This window comes from Lactuca virosa, chromosome 3, assembly GCF_052849685.1.
Source record: "Lactuca virosa cultivar CGN04683 chromosome 3, Lactuca_virosa_CGN04683_v6, whole genome shotgun sequence".
In the NCBI taxonomy this organism is placed as follows: domain Eukaryota; kingdom Viridiplantae; phylum Streptophyta; class Magnoliopsida; order Asterales; family Asteraceae; genus Lactuca; species Lactuca virosa.
Genome location: NC_136428.1, coordinates 325,733,202 through 325,753,783, shown reverse-complemented (window position 1 = coordinate 325,753,783; position 20,582 = coordinate 325,733,202). Strand labels below are relative to the sequence as shown.

Genomic DNA, 20,582 nt, shown 5'->3' with positions numbered 1-20,582 from the left:
ATTTGGTTGATGTTTCCTTGAATAGTTTTGACCAAAACATCATGACAGCAGAAGCATATTATTATTTTCTAGTAAAATGTTCAATCCAAACCTACAAGCATCATATGTTCATACTATTACTGCAATTACAAGAAAGTAAAGATTACATATTTCTTTGTTGGCCAAAGATCTTCTTTCTTGTGATCTTGTTCTTGCCACCTTGATTGGATGCTAAGGATCCAACCCAGAATCCCTCTAATCGAATCGCACCTAAGAAGTCCAATTGAGCAAAGAAACAAACCCTAGGAGAGGGGAGAGAAAATGCAAAACCACAAAGCCTAAAAGGGTTGGTTTTTGTAAACCTTAAGGAGATGCAAGGGGAGGCCGAAATTTATAGATAAGGAATGAGCATCTGGGGTTTGATCTCTAGTTCCCTATTTATAAGCGCCCAGTTGCTTAATGTCAAATCAACTGCCTTGTGCTGAATTCGACCCTAGACTGTTCCAATTAATAAAATGGAATTTAAGTGATCTAACCATTATAAATGAGTTTTTCAAAGAAAATAACTGTTTTTTCTGTTTTTAAAAAACAACCACTTTCTCCATAATGCCCTCATTCCAGAATAATGTTTTCAGGAGTTCCTTTTTCATTTTTTTCAAAGAATTCTCTCTATTTTTTGGGATTCCGAATGCTCATTTTGGATTTGATCTTTTAAATTTTGGAGTTTTTTTTTTTCATTTTCTTAAACAAGTATCTTTACTTATGTCTGAAATGTCCATTTTGAAGTGTTTAATGTCATCGCTTTTCAATAAAATGTATGATTTATGGCACTAATTTTGTATATGTTGACGAGAGCAATACCCAAATAGGTTGTTTGTGTATCTTATCAAGTCCTAGAATATAGGTTGTATCTTTGTTAATGTTGTTGTTACCTTCTTGTATATAAACATGTACCTACGATTGAATTCAATAAGAAAAATCGGAAGCTTTCTTCCTCCATATTGAATCAAATCATTATTCGCTACATGGTATCATAGCATACCACAATTTTCTGAAGAATGTAAAAACTCATTTTTCAATGAGTGACTCGAGCTCCTCAAATCCTTCACCGGTCATTTTTCAGAACGTGCAAGATGCACCATTTCCCACCAGAGTCATTCTTGATGACACAAGTCCGGATTTATCAAAGGTACAACCCCGAAACCTACAACTAATGAAAAAAAATCAAAATTTGGCTGATTAACAATAACAAGGTTAAAAGTTGGGTTATCGACTCGATGAGTCCAACCCTAATTCCCCATTTCATTCATCTCCAAACGGTGGCTGAAATATGGGAGGCTGTTGCGAAAACCTTCTATGACGGAATAGATGAAACTCAACTCTTTGATTTAAACCGAAGATCATTAACCACTCGGCAGGATGGGCGGTCACTCCCATCCTACTACAACAAATTGGTGAGCATATTTCAAGAGATCGACACCCATTTGATAACATAGGAAGATACTATTGAGCAAAAAATTGCTCTGAATAAAACGATTTATAACTTCCATGTTCATATTTTCTTGGTAGGCTTGGATGTTGTTTAATCAAGCTAGGAGTGAAATTCTGAGAAAAGATCCACCTTTGGATCTGTAATCATGCTATGCATACATTCGAAAATATCAAAACCAACAACAAATGATGGAGGTACAGAAACATTAGTCGGATAGTATGGTTCATATGGCCTCTCGAATTCGGCCCCAAAAAGGAAAGAACTCAGCTGGGAAAGGAAGTACTTTCACGTGTACTCATTGTGGTGAAATAGTATATTCGAAACTTCGATGTTATGAGATCATCGGATACCCGAAATGATGGGACTTTACAAAGAAGCTGAGAAAGAAGGTTGGTCAGACAACAGTGGCTACTGCACCACAGACCCAAAAAATAACCACTCGAATGGCAACCCACACCTCTGCTAACTCTGGTATGTCTCGTCATAACTACACTCCAAATAACAGTTGGATAATAGATACAGGGGCAACAGATCACAAGTCGAACAATTCCAGAATTCTAACAACTTCTTACTCCCCCAAACAAACTAGCATCAATAGTTGTTCCCTCGTTATCCTTAAATTTACTATCAGTTAGTCAAATCACGGAGGCTCTGAACTGCTATGTAACTTTTTGGCCGAATGATTGTTTTTCAGGATATGGCGACAAATCAGACTCTTGGTTATGGTACTAGACGATGAAAGTTGTTTTATCTTGAAGAACAACATCGAAGTCAAGCAAATCATGCGGGAATCAACCAAGCAAATAAGTCTGTGGCAATGTTATGGCATCGCCATCTTGGACATTTATCTTTCAACTACCTTAGGAAACTTAAACCATTTTTTTAATGTATTGGATAGTGAATTCAAGTGTGGGATTTGTGAATTGGCAAAAAACAAGAAATTTTCATATTTTTATATCGATAATAAAACTACAGTATCTTTTATGACAATTCATTCCGATGTATAGGGTCCCACTCCTATCCCTACTCCTAGTGGGGCATGAAATTTTGTAACTTTTGTTGATGAGTGTCCTCGGATGATTTGGATATCTCTTTTGAAAAATAAAGGAGAAGTAATCCATGTGTTCAAATAACTGCACCACATTGTCAAAACCAAATACAGGAGGGAAATCCAAGTCTTACAGACCGATAATGGTGGAGAATATGTTAACCAAAAAATGAAACAATTTTGTCAAAAAATTCGAAACCAAACATTTTGTGCCAGAACCCCATAACAGAACGGGTTGGCTAAAAAACGAAATAGACAAATACTTGAAATTGTTCGGGCATCTTTGTTCGACATGAATGTCCCAAGGAAATATTGGGGTGAAGTTGTTCGATCAATAACATATATGATGAATCGAACCTCGTCTCGTGTAATCGAATTCAAGACCCCGCTACAAAATCTACATGAACTTTTAGATAAGCAAATGAATTCAATACTCGAACCAAGAATATTTGGGTGCACTACCTATGTTCACCAAAACATGGGAAAACTTGAACCAATAGCAGTTTGATGTTTCTTTATGGGATATGCAGATAAAAAAAGGGATATAGGTGTTATGACCCAATCGAAGATAAGATCTATGTGACTCGTGATGTAGCATTTCATGAAATGGTTCCATATTTCAGTCATGAGGGTTCTCTTTAGGGGGAGAAACACATCGAAGTGAACTCACATAACGAATCTCTAGAGCTCATTAACGATTTAGATCTTGTCGAGCCAACAGGAAATAAAATGAATAATGATGATCTAGAATTGGGTGTTACTGATATAGGTGATACTGATACTCTTAATAATGGCAACTACAACTCCAGAGATAGTACAACCTCTACTGAAAGTGACTCTATTACCACCTATAATGATCCTAACGTCAAAAGTAACATGGATTTAGCTATTTATTGTACATGAAACTAATAACATTCCAGTTCCAGGAAACTTTTCTGCTCCTATTTTGCAGGAATTCGAAGACACGTCTGGTCCAAGATACCTAATAAGAATTAACCAAGGAGTTCCAATGAAACAGTACCAACCATATTTGAAGGCAAAAATAAAGTACCCGATAAGCAATTATGTATCCTATCATCGACTTGGAAGTCCACAGGTACTACTGGTTGACAAACTTTCTACTGTCTCCATACCAAATGATGTACATGAAGCTTTGAAAAATGAAAGATGGAAGAAAGCCATGAATGAAGACATATAGGCATTGCAAAAGAACCAAACATGGGAACTAGTAAATCTTCCTCGTGGTAAAAAAACAGTGGGATGTAGGTGGATATACACAGTAAAGCTTGATTCAAGAGGAAACATAGATAGATTCAAGGCGAGACTTGTGGCAAAGGGGTACACTAAAAAAATATGGAGTTGATTACGGGGACACGTTTGCACTGGTAGTAAAAATCAAAACCATTCGCATACTAATCTCTATCACTGCAAATTAAGATTGGCCTCTCAAGCAATTTGACATAAAAAATGCCTTCTGTAACACCCATAAAATTTTAGCCAAATTAAAACATTTTAATCATTCAAAAACCATTATGTTCATACAACTCGTTTTCAAAATAGTTTAAACATCAGACTATCCCCCAGAACCATATCATATAAATCATAAAACATGAGGAGCGGTACGATCACGCCTTCGCCTTGCCACGATCTCCTGAAGTACCTGAAACAATACACTGAAACTGTAAGCCCGAAAGCTTAGTGAGTTACCCCCAAAATACCAACCACACATAACATACTCATAAAATATCATAAATAGAACAACCCTGCACATTGGGTCTACTGTGTGACTGGTCCGCCCGCACCGGGCCTTCAGTCCACCTGGTCCACCCTCCGAGTCTAGCCATGTACGTCGAGTCTACAATGTGATTGGTCCGCCCGCACCGGGCCTTCAATCCACCTGGTCCACTCTCTGAGTCTTCAGTATGACTGGTCCGCCCGCATCGAGCCTTCAGTCGGCCCGGTCCACTCCCCGAGCCTCGGCACGTCTGGTCCGCCCTCTTGGGGCCTTCAGTCTATCCGGACCGCTCGCTGGGCCTTCGGAATATCCGGTCCGCCCTGGGTATGTTGGCCTTCAGCACAAAGTAGGACCCGCCTCAACCCAACCCCCGTCAAACAACCATGTGCACATAAAACAATCAATCACATAACAATTCTCAACCAGACAAATAGTCTAACAGATCACATAGCATATCAACATCCTAACCAGGATTCCGACCTAACCGGTCACTAGCATAAGATTACCCTATATCCCGGGTACCGACCTTAACCAGGTCACTAACATAACACCATCCTAAATACCAGGATGCAGATCTAGCAAAACAATAACATAACAAACAATACCCGGATTTCCATCCGATAAAGGGCCGGCCTTGGTGCCGTAGACCCTGTCGATATAGTGAGGATAACTCACCTGAAATTGCCGACTGAAAGGATAAGATCAGCTGCTCCGACCACAGACACGAACTCCACCACCGAACACTACCAAAGAACCAATTCCATAAATACCAGTATTACCAAAGTACCCTTGGAAGTCAAACTGGTCAACTCTTGGTCAAAGTCAAAGTCCTCAGTCAAAGTCAACCTTCCTGGCTGACCCTACTCGTCGAGTCAACCCGTCGACTCGCCGAGTTCCCATACTCAGAAAACTCCCATATCACGACTCAACTCGCCGAGTCGCCCTAGGACTCGTCGAGTTCAACGATCTCGGAATCCCATCCTGTCCAACTCACTGAGTCGCCAACCGACTCACTAAACCAAAGCTTTAACCACAAGAGGTTGGGTTCTCCGACCAGACTCGCCGAGTCCAGAACAGACTCGCCGAGTCCAAGGCAATCTTCAACAGACTCGCCGAGTTGTTCCTCCAACTCGCCGAGTTCATGCCTATCTTCAACAGACTCGCCGAGTCCAAGAACAGACTCGCCGAGTCTCTTCAGTCCTTTATACATGCAGAGGCTTTTCGTGTCTTGCAGGGGATCCAATCCATAGATCCACTCTTCTACAGCCTAACCCTCACATAAAGTTGCAAACTTTACGTGAAACCAAGGAGATATAAGTCCGAAACACTCTAGGTGAAAGAACCCCTTTCTATACTTTCATATTTCTGAAAGACCCAAACTTTCATACTTGACAATATAGTTACTCCAAAACATGCTACATGCATATTCATAAAACAATATTTTTACATTGATAAAGTCATTACAAAAGATTGGATACAAACCGACTATGTTTTGAGATTTTACATGACTACCCAGAATATTGTAAATCTATACAAACCTAAACCAAAAGACAAAAATAATATTACAACTATTCTAAGTCTTCCAACTATACTGGGTGCTTATTGCCTTCGTTATGTTAAAACATTGGGAGGGGTAAGCGATAATGCTTAGTGAGTTCAATAATAGATACAATATAACGTTATGCCATATATATACCAATATGGCAGAAGCAAATAGGAGCAAGGAACAACAAAGGCATAATGTGATAAGCTTTCATATCAATCGATGACTCGATTCAAAGATATACAATCAATGAGATATAACAATTTCCATACTTGATAAACATCAATAACGCTTCGGCCCAAATGGCACTGAAGACAAACAATTTCTGATTAACATTAAGGTAGATTTCAGGTTTTCACGCCCTGTCTAACCATATGCCAATTCCATAGAATATAGTCATTCACTTACTGGGGGACATGCTTTACATGGCCAGAGGCTACATACCAGTATCACTGTGAATCTGAGTTCTTAAACTGATCACATGGTCAAAGGTATAGCTTTGCTATCATAAATAGCAGAAATAAAAAATAACATGGGAAAATACTCAGGAATAACATTCTATCGAAGCCAAAGTGATGCCTATGTCATACACTTCATGGTCAATGGTTCATACCAATACCCAAGTGATGCCTATGTCATACACTTCAAGTCAGAGGTACAGCCTTGCTATAAAAATAGCGGATACAACAACTCGAGATGATAACATGGAAAATCACATAGCACATATAACACATAACATACAATTTTTTCTACATATTAAACTCACCGTCAATTAACCGGAGGTCAAAATAGTAATTCGGGCAGCACTTCGGCTCTAAATATGACTTTCTTCGTTGAAAACCGGGAGTTTTCTTGAAAACCGGGCCCTGCGAAGGTAGAGCTTCGAAACCGAAAAGATAAATTTTTCGGGCTTCTCGGGAAACTCGGGGCGCGTTTCGGGCTTTGGAATTAATCCTGGGGCTTCGGGGGAAGTCAAAATGGTAAAAATATTGAAAAGGGGTGAAAAAGTGGCAAAAATGAACCTTTCCTCGGCAAGGCTCGCAGGCACTATTTATAGTGTGCGAGCCGGAGTCTTCGGATCCGAGAAGTAGCGAGTCAGCAGCGACGTGGCATCAGGAGGCGAAGGCATGCAGAGCGAGCTCGGACGCGACACGGAAGCAGCAACGCGTCGGATGGCTACTAGTCGCGACGTTGGTCGAATCCGGAAGCGGCACGCATCGGACGTGCGAGGAAGCGGTGATACATGGCGTGCATGACTCATCGACATCGGATACGTGGCTGATCGTGGTGGCCGGCACTGTTCATGCGAGATTCCCCGGGTCTTATCCACAATTTCTCGGTTTTTGTGCAAAAATCTTCCGAAATTCATAACGTTTGCATACGGGCTCCGTTTTTGACGTTCTTTATATGCACGCGTAGAGAAAATTATGCTCTACAACTTTCGTTTAGACTTCGTCTGAAAATTTTGACTTTATTTTTATATTATTATTTTTAACAGACCGGGACTGGTAAATCCGTTAAAAATTCATAACTTCTTCATCCAACGTCCGTTTTCGTCAGACTTTTTACCGTTGTACTGCTAATGACGAGACCTTCGATTCTCGTTTAGGTTGTGTCGGCTAAAAATCACTCGATCTAAAATTCGAGTTTTTAGTTGTCTACTGCTAAGCTGAAACTTAGAAAAATCACAACTTTCTCATACGAAGTCAGATTTTGGCGTTCTTTTTATCGAACTTCTCGGTTTAACGAATACTACGACTTTCATTTAGATCACTAAGGCTAAAAAGTAGTTTATCAAAAACTCACTTTTTACGACATTCGGCACCGTGCCGGTTTTATCGCGAATCTTCGATTGGTCATAACTTCTTCGTTATAACTCGGATTTCGACGAGGTTTTCGCCTACGTGTTTCTAACGAGATTATCTACAACTTTCAATAATAAAATTTTACTTATTTCAAATTTTATATTTTCGCTAAATTTCACAATTTGGCTTTTAATTGGAATCTCATAAGACTTCCAATAATTTGTGAGTGATTCTAAACATAGTTTTACTTCATTTCTAGTAAAAACTATCTGTTAGAACTCAACACTCAATTTCACATAATATTTCATAATATTATTAACTTTTCAAATTACATAACACAATTTCAAAATGTGTATGTTACACTAGGGCTAGGGTTTATGACAAAGGGGCTTCACCAACAACTCAAAGACTGATGCTTTATGACTTTCTGGACCAACACAAGTCTAGATCTGAAGTAGCAACCTCAGATCTAAGCCTCTAACTCGAATTAGCTCATAATCATACCAAAAATGCCCCAAATCTCAAATGATAATAGATCTAGATGCAAAAGAGCCCAAGCAACAGATTATTACCTCCAATATAAGCTCCAACTGAAGTAGATCCCGGATCTACACCACTCCTTTGCAGCAAGCCTCTTGATCTTCAAGCCTCTTTCCAAGATTTCCTCTTCCAAAGCTCTATTCTCTCTATTAATGGAAGCTCACACGAAAATAGGGTTTCTGGAACTCTTTGGGGGGATTAGGAGGCTGGGAGAAGGACATAAAGTCCTTTAAATAGGGTGCAACCCTCGGGATTAGGGTTTTCTCATTCCAGCACCAACTCGTCGAGTCCAAGCCGCCGACTCGGCGAGTTAGCCACTTAATACCGCGATCACTCCCGTTCCGACTCGGCGAGTAGACGGACCTACTCGTCAAGTCCCTTTCCTAAGTTTACACTTAGCACCCTCCAACTTCTAGCTTCCGAACTTGGGATGTTACAATTCTCCCCCACTTAAATTAGGCTTCGTCCTCGAAGCCTGCGGTAACACAACTTCCGGATGATACTCCTACAATGCATCCACTGATCTCGAACCGACCCAGATTCCCTCAAACACCGATATCGAATCTCTAAAATCCATCTCCTCCCTTGCAGGGTCCCGATCAACTGCTTCAAGCCGGCCACCGGCTCCTTTTCTCTGATGACAATACTCATTAACTAAGTGCCACATGAAGACACTACCTTACTTCCGTCCTACGCATTCATTCGCAACTTGCGAAACTGAATACCACAACACCCACTGAGCTCCTGCCAAGACACAAACCCATCTTCCTTCGCCCAAAAATTGGCGATAACCCTGATAACTGCAACCTGGAATGAATCCTGTTCCACCCTCGGGTTTTATCCCTTACACTCTGACAGGATGCCGCATCCTTCAGCTCCCGTAACCCATCAACCAATCATATCGCGTAACCACTCGTACCTGGCCTAATCAGCCTCGGGTTGGAATACTAACACACCAGACCCAATCAATCATAGGGTCCGGTCATCCTCATGATGGAATACCCCAGATTGAAATACCTCTTCATACACAACTCAAGCCTACGACCATACTCGGAACCAAGGACCTTGTCCTTGCGTCACCCTCGAACCCTTCGGTTCGACACAACGGAGTGCAATCCACTCCCACCTCCCTATCACGATCTCTAGGTCCTTGACCTCCGACTGTAATATCCTTATGCAGTCCTCAGCACCGGTCTAGACTACTCTCGAGTCTGTTAACCTGCTGTCTCACCTTCCTCTGTCCCAATCTCCAATCGGGAATCCCTTTCCTTCTCCTCTTCCAAGGAGACCGAAAACATGCATGCGCATCATCCAACATTGCCACAACCTCAACGGGCATCCAGCCCGTATGTGCTTCCATATGTCTGGTACAATCCCAGTGCTTGCTACCAAGCACTTTCGATCATCCATTTACTCTACTGCCTTCCCCTCAGAGGACCCACGCTCCTTCCGGAGCTACATACCTTCCCTTTCCAGGAAGTCTACTCAACAACCCTTACCGCACCTATAAGTGCCACAGAGCTAAACTCCACTCTACACTATCCATGTAGAGCAACCGTTATTCTCTAACTCCCATATACTCTGAATCCGATCACATAACTAACAAGGCCCACGCACGGCCTCCAGCCATCTCCATCATCATGATCAATACTTGGGGCCAGACCATATCGCTTACTATTGCATGGCGACATATTTACTCATTCTCCTCACATCGATCCACTATCACATACAGAGTCTTCAGCATGACTGGACCGCCTTTCCAGGCCTTCAGCCTATCTGGACCACTCTCAGAACCTTCAGCATGTCTGGACCGCCCTCCTGGGCCTTCAGCCTGTCTGGAACGTTCCCCGAGCCTTTGGCTTGACTGGTATGCCTACCGGCCTTCAGTCTATCCGGACCGCTCAAAGACTGTCGCACATCACCCTGATCCATTCTTCCCGGGAATCTCTCCCACGCAGTCTGTTCTAGCCTTTTTGGGGTTCCGAACTGCAGTTCCATTCTCGAAATCCTTTCCATGGCCTAAACCCAGGCCCCACATCGACCAACTACCTTAGCTGAAACCATGGTCTGTTTCCCTGCCCCACTTGTCTATCGCTTGCTCTAATCATGCCACACTCTCGGCTAATAACACTGATAAATGTAAACAGCTAACCAACCCTGGATACTTGTTGTTTTACCAGAGAATTTTCCAATTCTCTCCACTTAGTGTACCAACTACTAACTTCCGCTGACAAACCGTCATAACTCGATCGACCTTACTTGATAAAGTTCTCTCTCATCTCCCGGAACTAAATCCCTCCGAAGTGAGCAACCTTCACATAATACTCTCCCGTCATCGCACATCCCGAACTCCAAGGAAGTTCGAATCCCAACTGAACACTTCATGCATCGCAGTTGCTATTTCTAGCAACGAGATCGTATATCCAATCTCCCGATCACCTATCCTCTTGGATGCTAACCGACTACAACCCCTAACTACTAAGATTGTCAATCATACCATGATTCATGCGAAAAAGGCGAACAGATTTACAATACCACATAATCAACAAGATAACAAGATATCAAAATAGAAACATACCCGCAGCTGCATCCGGCTCTGCCCTGACCTCCTCTGCTGTAAGCTGGAAAGCGCGTCCCTGAGCCCACGGAGGCTCCGCTCCACCCTGAACTCCGCCAGTAATCCTCAGAGTGGCCGGTGCTGGAGCCTGCACCGGTCTTGCAACAAGTTGGGGACAGTTGGCCCTCAAGTGCCCAACCTGATGGCAATGATAACAAATCCTCATATCCTGTACCGGGGCTGACTGACGGCAATCCCTCGCATAATTCCCCTCTCTCCCGTACTTGCGGCACGCACCACCGGACCTACAAACTCCGGTATGCCCCTTCCCATACTTCTCACAAGTATGGCTGCTCTAACCCCCAATCCTGGAGTCAACGGTTTTGAACCGTTTCGGCGCCGGCTGCGACTATACCGGAGCCTGCCTCTGCTCTCGTAACTGCAACTCCATCTCTAACTCCCGCCGCCTGGCGGCCTCCTGCAGCTCTAACAAGGTATCACACCTCTGCGTGGACACAAACTGCCTGATGTCCCTCTTGAGCATACTCAGATATCGGGACATCTGAGCCTGCTCTGAAGCAAACTCTGGGCAAAACGTCGCCCTCTCAGTAAACATCCTGGTGATCTCCGTCCCCGACTCTGAATCTTGCTTCAGCTCCAGGAACTCCTGAGCCAACCTCTCTCTCTCAACCCGTGGAACATAACGGGTACTAAACATTTCCCGGAACTGATCTTACGTAACCGCAGCCCACTGCACGTCAGAATAAGATCCCGTAGTCAACCTCCACCAATCCTTCGCTCCGAGCCTCAAAAGGTTCAGAGCACACCTCACCCTCTGATCAGCAGGGCATGAACACGTGAAGAAACATCCCTCCACGTCGGACAACCACCTCATAGCAACGATCGGATCCTGAACTCCATCGAAAGTAGGGGCTTTGTATTATCGAAGTCCCGGTACTGAAAACCTCGACCGGTTCCTCCCCCTGCCACTGCTACAGCCGCTGTAGCTGCCGCGGCAGCCGCCTCCGCAAGAGCTGCATAGCGCTCATCAAAGTACTCAACCATGGCGGTCTTGATTGACCCAAACATCTCCGGCAACTCAGCCCGGAACATACCAGCAACCTCATCATGCAGGATCTCACGAATCCTGGCATCCAACTCGTCCGTACTCATCTGACTAATGACCTCGGGTGGTACTGACCCATCCTGACCACCCTCTCCCGATCCTGATCCCGAACCGGATCTTGCCCCGAAACGCCTCGTAATCGCCATACTGCAATACACCAACGAGACCCTTAGACACATCACATATTCACCCGGGGACTATCTCATAACCGATACCCTAGAGAGTTGTGACTTCCTTGATACGCGTATGGTTCCTGTGCTTTCAGTAGTACGGTCCCATACTACCTTCCACACCTACCCATATTTGTCTCAAGTATCACCACAACACTCTAACCATATACACACACCCGCTCAATCCTCACTCCTGGAGGAAAAGCTGCATATCTCAAATAAGGAAAACCCTAGGCTAATAGGCATCACATAATCAGGCAATTCTATCATGCAATTCCTGAAGATCCCTAGCCTAGTACTAGCATGTTGTTCTAACATATCACATAATCAAATAACTTGTATGGTATTTTGGGGTCTACTTACTGGCTCTGGCTGATCGTACCCTCTGCATCCTCCTTTATTATTTCGAAAACCTTTTTAAAACCATTTTGAAAATTCCTCCTTGATTTGAGACTGGATTCATACGAATGTTCCTCCAATTCACTCAAACCAAGGCTCTGATACCAACTTGTAACACCCATAAAATTTGAGCCAAATTAAAACATTTTAATCATTCAAAAACCATTACGTTCATACAACTCATTTTCAAAATAGTTTAAACATCAGAGTATCCCCCAGAACCATATCATATAAATCATAAAACATGAGGAGCGGTACGATCACGCCTTCGCCTTGCCACGATCTCCTGAAGTACCTGAAACAATACACTGAAACTGTAAGCCCGAAAGCTTAGTGAGTTACCCCCAAAATACCAACCACACATAACATACTCATAACATATCATAAATAGAACAACCCTGCACATCGGGTCTACTGTGTGACTGGTCCGCCCGCACCGGGCCTTTAGTCCACCTGGTCCACCCTCCGAGTCTAGCCATGTACGTTGAGTCTACAGTGCGATTGGTCCGCCCGCACCGGGCCTTCAATCCACCTGGTCCACTCTCTGAGTCTTCAGTATGACTGGTCCACCCACACCGGGACATCAGTCGGCCTGGTCCACTCCCCGAGCCTCGGCACGTTTGGTCCGCCCTCTTGGGGCCTTCAGCCTATCCGGACCGCTCGCTGGGCCTTCGGAATATCCGGTCCGCCCTGGGTATGTTGGCCTTCAGCACAAAGCAGGACCCGCCTCAACCCAACCCCCGTCAAACAACCATGTGCACATAAAACAATCAATCACATAACAATTCTCAACCAGACAAACAGTCTAACAGATCACATAGCATATCAACATCCTAACCAGGATTCCGACCTAACCGGTCACTAGCATAACATTACCCTATATCCCGGGTACCGACCTTAACCATGTCACTAACATAACACCATCCTAAATACCAGGATGCAGATCTAGCAAAATAATAACATAACAAACAATACCCGGATTTCCATCCGATAAAGGGCCGGCCTTAGTGCCGTAGACCCTATCGATATAGTGAGGATAACTCACCTGAAATTGCTGACTGAAAGGATAAGATCAGCTGCTCCGACCACCGACACGAACTCCACCACCGAACACTACCAAAGAACCAATTCCATAAATACCAGTATTACCAAAGTACCCTTGGAAGTCAAACTGGTCAACTCTTGGTCAAATTCAAAGTCCTCAGTCAAAGTTAACCTTCCTGGCTGACCCTACTCGCCGAGTCAACCCGTCGACTCGCCGAGTTCCCATACTTAGAAAACTCCCATATCACGACTCAACTCGCCGAGTCGCCCCAGGACTCGTCGAGTTCAACGATCTCGGAATCCCATCCTGTCCAACTCACTGAGTCGCCAACCGACTCACTAAACCAAAGCTTTAACCACAAGAGGTTGGGTTCTGCGACCAGACTCGCCGAGTCCAGAACAGACTTGCCGAGTCCAAGGCAATCTTCAACAGACTCGCCGAGTTGTTCCTCCAACTCGCCGAGTTCATGCCTATCTTCAACAGACTCACCGAGTCCAAGAACAGACTCGTCGAGTCTCTTCAGTCCTTTATACATGCAGAGGCTTTTCGTGTCTTGCAGGGGATCCAATCCATAGATCCACTCTTCTACAGCCTAACCCTCACATAAAGTTGCAAACTTTACGTGAAACCAAGGAGATATAACTCTGAAACACTCTAGGGCTAGGGTTTATGACAAAGGGGCTTCACCAACAACTCAAAGACTGGTGCTTTATGACTTTCTGGACCAAAACAAGTCTAGATCTGAAGTAGCAACCTCATATCTAAGCCTCTAACTCGAATTAGCTCATAATCATACCAAAAATGCCCCAAATCTCAAATGATAATAGATCTAGATGCAAAAGATCCCAAGCAACAGATTATTACCTCCAATATAAGCTCCAACTGAAGTAGATCCCGGATCTACACCACTCCTTTGCAGCAAGCCTCTTGATCTTCAAGCCTCTTTCCAAGATTTCCTCTTCCAAAGCTCTATTCTCTCTATTAATGGAAGCTCACACGAAAATAGGGTTTCTGGAACTCTTTGGGGGGATTAGGAGGCTGGGAGAAGGACATAAAGTCCTTTAAATAGGGTGCAACCCTAGGGATTAGGGTTTTCTCATTCCAGCACCAACTCGTCGAGTCCAAGCCGCCGACTCGGCGAGTTGGCCACTTAATACCGCGATCAATCCCGTTCCGACTCGGCGAGTAGACGGACCTACTCGTCGAGTCCCTTTCCTAAGTTTACACTTAGCACCCTCCAACTTCTAGCTTCCGAACTTGGGATGCTACACCTTCTTAAACGGGTATATTGAAGAAGAAGTGTACATGGATCCACCACTAGGTATCAAGTGTGATGGAAAAGTATGCAAGTTGAAAAGGGCATTGTATGGGCTAAAATAGTTTCCACGTGCATGGTTCGGCTGGTTCTGAAGCTTCATGAGAAAGAGTGTCTATAAACCAAGTGATGCAGACCATATGTTTTTTGTAAAAAACAAGAACGGGAAAGTGACTGCCTTAATTGTGTATGTTGATGGTTTGGTAGTCACCGGAAATGATTATGAAGAAATGGCGAAACTTCAAACCATTCTTGCAAATGAATTTGAACTGAAGGACCTTGGAAATTTAAAATATTTCTTAGGTGTTGAAGTGGGTAGATCGAAATCTGTAAATCACGATGTGTTAACGAAAATACATACTAGACTTGCTGATTGAGACTGGTATGCTTGATTGTAAACCTATTGATGCTCCTATTGAGACAAATAATAGGTTATCAATAGTTCAAGATCAAGTTGCTGCTAACAAAGAAATATATCAGAAGTTAGTTGGAAAACTAATTTACTTATCACAAACAAGACCGTATATATCATATGATGTTAGTGTGGTCAGTCGCTTTATGCATGCACCAAGTGAAGAACATATGGATATTGTATATCGAATTCTAAGGCACCTCAAGTCCTCCCCTGGAAAAGGTTTATTTTTTGGAAAAAATAAAGACCATAAAGTTAGTGGTTACACGGATGCTGATTGGGCTAAGGATAAAATGGATGGAAATCGACTTCATGATAGTTTACTTTTGTTGGAGGAAATCTTGTCACTTGGAGGAGTAAGAAGCAAAAGGTTGTTTGAAGATCAAGTACAAAGGATGAGTTTCGAGGGATGGTACATGCCATATGTGAATTACTATGGATAAAAAGAATCTTAAGAGATTTGGGAATAACTCTAACATCTCTTATGCAGTTGTATTGTGATAATGAATCCGCTGTGAAGATAGCTAACAACCTGATTCAACATGATAGGACCAAACACATAGAAATTGGTCGACACTTTATCAAGGATCACCTTGAGAAGAAAACAATGGAACTTCCTCATGTTCCGTCCAAAGATCAACTAAAGATCAATTGGCTGATATGTTGACGAAAGCAGTATGTGGGAGTGTTGACGAGAGCAATATCCAAATAGGTTGTTTGTGTATCTTATCAAGTCCTAGAATATAGGTTGTATCTTTGTTAATGTTGTTGTTACCTTCTTGTATATAAAATGTACCTACGATTGAATTCAATAAGAAAAATCGGAAGCTTTCTTCCTCCATATCGAATCAAATCATTATTTGCTACAATATATGATTCACATTATTATGTTTACTTAAGTTTTTGTTAAATTTAAGTAAAATAACATATTTTTTCTCAAAATTACGAAATTGTTCATTAAATTTCGCAGTTCTTGAAATTCTGTAATTTTTTTATAGGGTTGGAACTTTGGAGATTTTGTTCTATATGAAAAAGTGAAAAACATAGGCACTTTATATATAGTGAGTTAAAATTTCAATGTTAAAAAAATCATCAAAGGCATTCATAAGTATTTTTTTTATTATTTTTTTCTCTTAGGTGTTTTATCATTAAACAAGTACGCTAGCTATGGAAAATTGGTTGGTCTAAGGCCGGACGGAGCCGGTGCGGGAAGGAGGGTCGGGGCATTTCTCGCTCTGATGAACACCGCCCCGAGGGTGCGGGATAGGAGGCGCGAGGAGGACGTGAGGGGAGGGGAGGGGTTGTCGCATTCTCACTCCACACTTGATTGACTGTTCAATTATTATTATTATTATTATTATTATTAGTATTTTGGTTCTAACGGTTATATATATATATATATATATATATATATATATATATATATATATAACTTTTTTTTTTCTATTCTCCCACTGTAAATACCACAACATCCAACATTTTTTTGTGTTTTTTTTTCTATTTATTTAAATATTAGGTTTAATGTAATTTTTATTTTAATTAATAAAATGTTTTTTATTTTTAATTAAATTTTATGTTTATTATTAATTTAAAAATTATAAATCATAAATATGAACTAATGTTATTTAAAAAAATAAAAAAAACAAATAGTGAGGAAAATTTCCCACTAATTCCTTAAGTTTAGATGAGGGAAAGCAAAGCGAGGAAAATATGTTGTGGTCAACAAAAAATAAGGAAAGTTATCCGCCCAGACCCTCCGGTCTAACTTTAAGCTTTGACAAAACACGTTTGGGAACGCAACATCTTTGAAAATTAAATAGGAAAAGTGAAGTATATATGGAATTTATTGCAAGTAACTAAACACATCATTACCAAGATTAATTATGGAGAAAAAGTAAAATAAAGATATTCAACGGTCCATAGTAATATTAATGTGTTAATTGTAAGACTAAATTGCAAGAATGATCCCTGTAGTATGTCAAAACTAATATGTTTGAGTAAAAAAGGTTTGGATTAACACCAATAGTTCAAAAGTGTTACTATTTTGTTGTGAGTTTGGTCCAATTTGGTTTGAACTTTTTTGTAAAGACGATTTTGTCCTTATTATTTAATTTTTCGTTTTTGTTTTATTAAAACAACTAAAAATAAAACAAAAATAAATACACACACACTCTTTCTCTCTCTCTCATCAAAGCTTCAGTGGCAGGTGAAAAATCTGTACATATGAAAAATCGATGCTCTCTTACTACCTTCAATCAGAGCTCTAATGGTTGCCAATGGGTTTCCTATCAATCTTTTTGGGGTTTCTTATTCTAAATTCAAAATCAGATCTGATGAAGGGTTTCTTGTTCTAAATTTGAAATCAAGAGCTGAAGAACACACACACACACACACTCACATTCATGAACCCCATATATGATGAACACACACACACACACACACGAAAATCTCTCACTCAAAAGAAAACCCATAAATACAATCTATAACCAATTTATGTATGTGTGTATGTGTAGGTTTTCTTCTGGAAATCGATTTATGTATGTTCATCCCTAAAGTCCGTCGGATCACCCATAAGATTCAAATCAAAAACCTCTCTCTGAAACTGAGATCGAAGCCAACACCCACCACTCACCACTCATCCCTCATATCCACTTCTCCTCTTACTCTGAACCGACGGAGACTGAATCGATGTCGCCATTGAAGCACTTCAAGTGGGAGTTTTTAGAGGATTTTGTTGTTATTGCATGTTGGTTCTTTAGAGATTGACAGTGGTTGAGAAATGATTTGAAGCTCTCTCAAGTAAGATCCATACACCCTTCTCGTTTCTCTAATCATTGGTTGTATGTGAAAATCGAAACTACTTATCACTTCAGATTCAGTAAATGGGTTCTTTTCGGTCTTTGAAGTTTTGAAGTTTTTCTGATCTAGGTTTTGTTGGAATTTCTTATCCGTCGATCATGATCTAGAATATGGGGTTTGGATTTGGATATTAAACATTTTTTGATTTGTTTTTCGTTTCAATTTCCTGAATTAGATGTAATAATTGTTGTAATAGAGTTGAAGATGGAAGAAGGTGAATATGAGTTTCGAAGTTATTGTGCAGATGAGGAGGAACTTGATGTAGAAGAAATTACAAAACAAAAACGGAAAATTAAATAATAAGGGCAAAATCGTCTTTAAATAAAGTTCAAACTAAATATGACCAAACTCGCAAGAAAATGAAACTTTTGGACCACCGGTGCTAGTCGAAACTTTTTTGGCTCAAACATGCCAGATTGGACATACCATAGGGACCGTTCTAACATTCTTGCAATTTTGTCTAAGTGAAACAATAAGGATAACATTGACACAACAAAAGACTAACGATACGAAACTACGAAAGCCTGTTCATTTTGCAAGTAAATTAAAGTTTACTATGGGCTTTTTCCCATTGTCGACGACCTCCATTTTGAAATAATCTCCTTCCTTCAATCCATTTGCAACAGGGAATTTTTTCCAAGCTATATAATAGCCCCTCTTATTGTTCCTCAACTCGACTGTCCATGACCTTTCGTCTTCTGCGTTTTTGAGGATCATTATTTTCTTATTGATTAACCCATTGAACGTGACAAATTCTTGTGGCACATACTACAAAAAACACTATTCTTAATTACTAAGAAGATTCACAAAGTATCCCCTCCAATAAGGTCCTTAATTTTGCAAGGGTTCTCAATTTGTTTTTGTAGCATAATTCCCGACAAAATGAGCTTCTTTCTGATAAAGATAAAAATTATATACTATATTTTTTCAATTACCAGATATGATTTTTTTAGGTTGTAGGACTTCAATTTGCCGATCAAGTACCGGCGGCCATCTTCTTCAATAGGAGTCAAACCTCCAATATAAAATAAACAAATAATTATGACTTAAATATATGGATCAATTTAAAGACTTGATAAACTAAACACAAAATAAATAAATAAATACGTACAAGAAAAGCTGACGACAGGAGGCTTGTTCTTCTCTTTCTCGATAAGCTCAAACTTGAATGCATCACCTACCTTCAATTCATTCGAAACCAGAAAAGCTCTTAGACCGCATCCAAGATAAAAACATCTCTCATCTTTTTTGATCAGCTGAACTTTCCATGATCGATCTTTATCGTCTACAAGAATCATTTCTCCAGTTTTTAAACGACTTCCTTTCGTAAAGTGAAGAGGAAGTTGCTGGAAGTAATTTGAAACACCATAATATGTAAATGATTAAAATGAACATATACATGGTATTTCGCTTTATGACCATAAGACTTAAGGGTTACATAGAAGTTACAAGAAAGAACTTTTTGAAGCAAGAAGGCTTCAGAGTCGAAATAAAGTATGGGTGATCTTTAAGAGTCGAACTAACTGCCTTCTTTATTGTTGAACCAGTCTCCTTCTTTACTTGAAATTTTTGTTGTTCTTGAGATGCATAATCGTTCCTCTTGTGCTTTTTAAGGTTCTTCGGGCCTTTCACTATGTCATACAAAAAATGGAAGTCAAACTCGAAATATATATTTCCGTATGATATGACAAACCATAAAACAGTAACGATAGAGAGCTTACTATGTGTACGGATCGTATCAGATACTGTGGGAGGCTCTTCTACCTCCATTTCGTCCGATATACTTGGGTACTGTCTTTCACATGTTGATTGGTCAAACACCAAAAAGTCAAACATCATGCCTCCTTTATGTTTGAACACAATGAAATCGAACTCTTGAACTCCATTCTCTCTAACAAACCTCCTCCATCCGTCACCAAAGACCCCGTCGTTAATGTCAACAGACCATTCATGACGCCCACGACTCAGTGTCGCTTTCGAGCATCTACCACAGTTCAGTTGCGTCAAGAAAGAACTTGGAAGCGACTGCAGCAAATGCATATATACAACTCAATGTCTATGTCAGAGGAAATAAGAAGTACGTATAAATGACTGGAAAATGAACAGTGTAAAAGGGAGTGATGAATAAAAATGTTTACGAGGTCAAATTTGAAGCCTGGAGGGATGAACTTGAAGAAATGAGTAAAAGGATCTGCCATGGCTGTTTTGAAGGAGTTATGCCGTGATTGCTGTCACATACACTAATATTTGCATTAAAAAGATGCTATATTCATAATTAACGCAGAAAAGTGTAGTCGTATATGTAGCTTTAAATTTTGACTACAAGTATATCTATATTTTTATTAGGCTAAGGGGAACATCTTGTCACATGACCTTTTTGAGTATCATCTCATTTTTCTTCAATAACACCTAATCTTAACATTTGGTAGGAGTGGTAACATCCTAGCATTTCATTTTTTCTTTTAAATTAAACTAATTTATTTTAGGGATAATGACTTAAAAGGGTAATATATTTTTTGATTTGTATACATTTGGTCACTGAGTTTTTTTTTCGTCC

General features: G+C 40.9%; 1 protein-coding gene across 2 annotated transcripts; it reads right to left on the bottom strand.

Annotated features, from left to right (window-relative positions):
• Positions 1 to 18,317: 18,317 nt before the first annotated feature.
• Positions 18,318 to 20,251, bottom strand: LOC145163067 (B3 domain-containing protein REM10-like). 2 transcript variants are annotated; one of them, XM_079081971.1, is made up of 6 exons: positions 20,164 to 20,251; positions 19,747 to 20,050; positions 19,475 to 19,656; positions 19,137 to 19,371; positions 18,961 to 19,040; positions 18,318 to 18,793 (listed from the first exon to the last, which is right to left on the bottom strand). In XM_079081971.1, exons 1-6 carry the CDS (start codon positions 20,221 to 20,223, stop codon positions 18,554 to 18,556), a joined length of 1,101 nt encoding a protein of 366 aa, XP_078938097.1. In that variant the 5' UTR covers positions 20,224 to 20,251; the 3' UTR covers positions 18,318 to 18,553. The 2 variants fall into 2 exon arrangements, with proteins under 2 accessions (XP_078938097.1, XP_078938098.1); XM_079081972.1 differs by having other exon boundaries at positions 18,598 to 18,723.
• Between the last annotated feature and the right edge of the window lie 331 nt (positions 20,252 to 20,582).